This window comes from Nylanderia fulva, unplaced genomic scaffold (genome assembly GCF_048542155.1).
Source record: "Nylanderia fulva isolate GAGA-0341 unplaced genomic scaffold, ASM4854215v1 Scaffold446, whole genome shotgun sequence".
Classification (NCBI taxonomy): Eukaryota; Metazoa; Arthropoda; class Insecta; order Hymenoptera; family Formicidae; genus Nylanderia; species Nylanderia fulva.
In genome coordinates, this window is record NW_028190528.1 from 25,922 (window position 1) to 29,863 (window position 3,942).

The 3,942-nt window shown below is 45.2% G+C and overlaps 1 protein-coding gene across 1 annotated transcript; it reads right to left on the bottom strand.

The window, feature by feature from the left end:
• Window positions 1–1,171: 1,171 nt before the first annotated feature.
• LOC146721604 (uncharacterized) lies at window positions 1,172–2,206 on the bottom strand. Its single transcript, XM_085486534.1, has one exon. It carries the CDS (start codon window positions 2,198–2,200, stop codon window positions 1,172–1,174), a length of 1,029 nt encoding a protein of 342 aa, XP_085342660.1. The 5' UTR covers window positions 2,201–2,206.
• Window positions 2,207–3,942: the final 1,736 nt, after the last annotated feature.

The following is a 3,942-nucleotide window of genomic DNA, read 5'->3' on the forward strand; positions in this document are numbered from 1 at the left end:
TTTTCTAGAATGTTTTCTTCCACGTGGTAGAAGCGTCTCTGAATTTGCTAACACGCGCGATTCCTTAGGTTAACGTGAATTTCACTTACCTTTAGTAGCACTTTCTTGATCGTGTCGGCTCGTACTTGGAGGTAGTGCGTGCGGCGAGGGTCGTTCACTGGGATGTTTGGCGGCGGCAGGCGTCGTGGTCGGAAAGTTATTGGTATGCACCTCCACGGTAAGGGTTCGTCGTTGTTATTATTTTTAATGTTAAAAATGTTCTCGTATTCAGGATCGTCCTGATATTCCACTCCGAGGAATTGAGAATATTTCTCGGTCGCTGATTCACGATAGAGTCGGTTTAGTTTTCGTAATTGATTCTTCCTTCCTGCGCGTCGCGTCTTAGGCATATTGAATTTGATGCATCCTCTGAATGATTACTCAAATAAGGAAGGTTGATATGCGGTGGACCTCACTATCAGTTCCTTATTTTGGCAATTGCTGAGAATGTTAATTCTAACTGTGATGAGCGGTGGTCCGCTCCAGACACAGTTTTGAATTGTTCTGAATTCAAACGCCGTATGACAGATTTAAGCGCTATCGTGTTTTATCACGGGAGTGGAAGTTTTGAAGAGTACTGAACACTGGTTTTCACACATGAATACACTGGTTTATTCGTATAGTAGTACAGAATTCGAAACTAGAACTTAGAATTAGAATTTAGACTTAGACTTAGAATTTAGATTTTAGAGTTAGGATATTATACTTAGAGTTAGAATTTTTGGATTAGAGTTAGGATTTAGAATTTGGACTTAGAGTTAGAATTTAGAAGTGCGACTGTACTGTTCGGTGTCGCGCAGAGAACTGCCGAAATTCGGGACTGCTCTGAGGTCCTTCGTTTCGGCGGCTCGGGCCTGCGGCGGCCTGGAGAGGGGGAACTCTTTGGAGTAGGGGCTCTCACCGTGGTGGGAGATCCTTAGGCGCTACGAAGCGCCACGCTTAGTTTCTAGGCGGAGTTAAGCGTCATGGCCGGCTTTGGCGCGCTTTTCAAATAGCATTTAAGGAACTTGGAGTAAACGAAAAAATTTATACGGCCGGACGTGACACCTCCCCCCTTAAAATAAAAATGTTGGAATTTAATGTTCCAACATTTTGGACTTAGTTTTCTATGCGCTACGATTAGGTTCTTAACTTAACATTGATTATGTAAATATTTATTTAGTTCGCCGTAATCTTTCATTGGGAGAACACTCGTAGGGTGAGTTTTTGCACACACTTTGCCACTGTCTGATTCGTTAATCAAAGGGGTTTGTTGTGTGGGCAGGGTTAAGGTTGTTTCTTCTTCGTTCGTTGGAGGGGGTTTCAGGTGTAGCAGTTCTCGTCCGTTGTCCTGTTCTCCGTCTGCTGATCTGCCAAGGTGTAGGAGGACGTTGGTCACCGAGGTCCAAATGGCTCCGAGTAGATGTAGACTCCATCCGTACACCGAGTGGAGTGCGTACCCATGGATCAGGGTGTCGATGATTAATTTTATCAATCGTATGGTAACGAAGATGCCAAGTACTCCGGCGCTGGCGGATCCGAAGCTTATAAATCCCTTCCATAGCCTGGCCCTGGTATTTTCCGCTATTCGGTCGATAGATTTCTCGTCTAATAAATTCAGCAAGGAGAAACTGCCTGTAGGAATTTCCTGTCCCATTGCTCCCCTGGCGATTGTGTGGAGCATGGAGGGTTTTTCCACGGGGAACATGATATGGTCGCGAAGACGATCAAGATCTTCGTTCGTATAGATACCACTGGAAGCGAGTGAATCCGGGCTTACGTACTTCCATGAGGGTTTGGTTAGAGGCCTGATAGTAGGCGGTGCCACCGACTCCACGGGTTTCGGTGTTAGTCTATACCAGGTGTTGTGTATTTGGTATAGAGTTGGTAATAGTTCATTGCAATCCCTCGATGTTCCGGCTTTAGTAAGTATCTTCGATCTTGGTAAGAGGAAGAGTGACTTATTTTGATGAGTGACGGGGAGTTCGTTGTAGCACTCCTCGGTAGGTCGTAGGCGGCATTTGACAGGTATACATTTGATGAGGTGTATAACTTCACCTGCAGTTATGGCGGTATAACCTGGAGACTTCATTATTCGATGCGCCATTTCGTCAGGTGCTATGCTTGCTAGAGAAAGTGCGTTGAGGAGGATCTGCCTTTCCAGTGCACATTTTTGCTCCATAATATCCTTGTATAGTTGGGTCAGCTGGATCTTCAGGTGTTTCTCGACGTATATAAATTTTGAATTCACATATGTGAAGATATCGAGGTTGTCGATTCTGACCTTGGAACGGCTTTTGAATGTCCGTTCGGGCCTCGTTTCGAGAATACACAGCTTGGGATGTTCCGTTCGCCAAAGGTTGTATCCGCATACGTTGGTCTCGGTTGTCCTTGCTAATGCGAAGGTTGTGTCACGCGCCGTGACTGTATAAATCATTGGCGCTTCTTCTTAAGGAGTGCTGGGCGACAATCGATATGCTATTCCTTCGTAGAGGACATCGTATCGTCCAAAGTGACAGTTGTCAATTGGCAGGATTGTCCAGAAGGTGGAGGCGCCGTCGGCATCAATGCATTCGCCTGTCGTTACGGGACAGCAAGTGCCGGATGGAAGTATCACTTCATTGTTATTGTATCCAACGGGCAGCTCCAATTGTCGTATCGTGATTCGTACTGAGGCTTGCACGATCACGTCGTCCCATGAGCCGTATGCGTCGCTGAACTGGGTGCCGCTGCATTTTCCGTCTGTCTTAACTGATCCTGCGAGTGTCATTGCTCTTAGGTTTGTTGCATTTGGCTTAATCCCAGTAATGTGCTGGTTAACTCCTAGGGATATGGTCCCTGTTTCGTGCAATTCTCGGCATGTGTCTGCCGATATTTCGTGGATATACTCCTGTCTTCCGTTCTGCACCGCTGCTATATGGGAGTGCATTCCGCAGTAAAATATAGTTCGGTCTATTTTGATTTTGCATTGGTAGGCAGGAGTATGCACGAATTCACTGAGTTGGAGTAGTTGTATATAGACTTCCTCCTTCTTAGGTTCGATGCTGTCGGTTTTACACTCTTCGATATCTAAGAGGGAGAGTGTTGTGATGTTCAGTCTCCGTCCTCCGCAGTCGTATCCGATTAGTCCGCTGGATAGTGGGGCCAGGAAAGCCATGCCCAGGATGATTGCGAGAGTCCTCATCTTAGCGTGGTTGGTTGATTACTGGCCCGTCCTCCGTTGGGGCGTCCGAGATATATTCGTCTTCGGAGTGGGGGTCTTCAAGGGTGGGGGTTTGATGTGGTGAGGGCTTTAACTTGTCCATATGTACAGTTTTAGTCTTACTATTACTTATAGCTAACTTAACATTATTTTTTCCTAGTATCTTTATTATCCTATAGGGACCTGTATATTGGTCTCCTAATTTTCCTCTGTTAGGTTCCTTAAGTAAGTAAACGCTATCGTTAATCTTAAATTTACGTGTATTGATTTTTTTATCGTAGTATTTCTTACTTCTATTCTTAGCATTATTTAAGTTTTCGCGTGCGGCTGTTTGGGAATCGCGCAATTTGTTGAATAGTGTGGTTAAATATTGTGTCTAGCTTTCGTTAGTCATGCTTTCGATGTCCAAGTCGCCCGAGGGGACCCGCGCGATTTTCCCGAAAATGAGTTCGTACGGAGTGTATTTTGTACCCTCATGTACGCTCGTATTATACGAAAACGATGCTAGTTTTAAAATTTGATCCCATTCACTATTTCTATCAACAAATTGCTTCAGATATTCCCAGAGTACCTGGTGTGATTGTTCTACCGATCCGTTCGCTTGTGGTCTGTACGCTGTGGTCTTACATTGCTTGATTTTAAATTTTCGGGCTACTCTCCTCATGAGGCTGTTTATAAAGTGTGAGCCCTGGTCGGTGAGGATCGCTTTTGGTGCGCCGAAT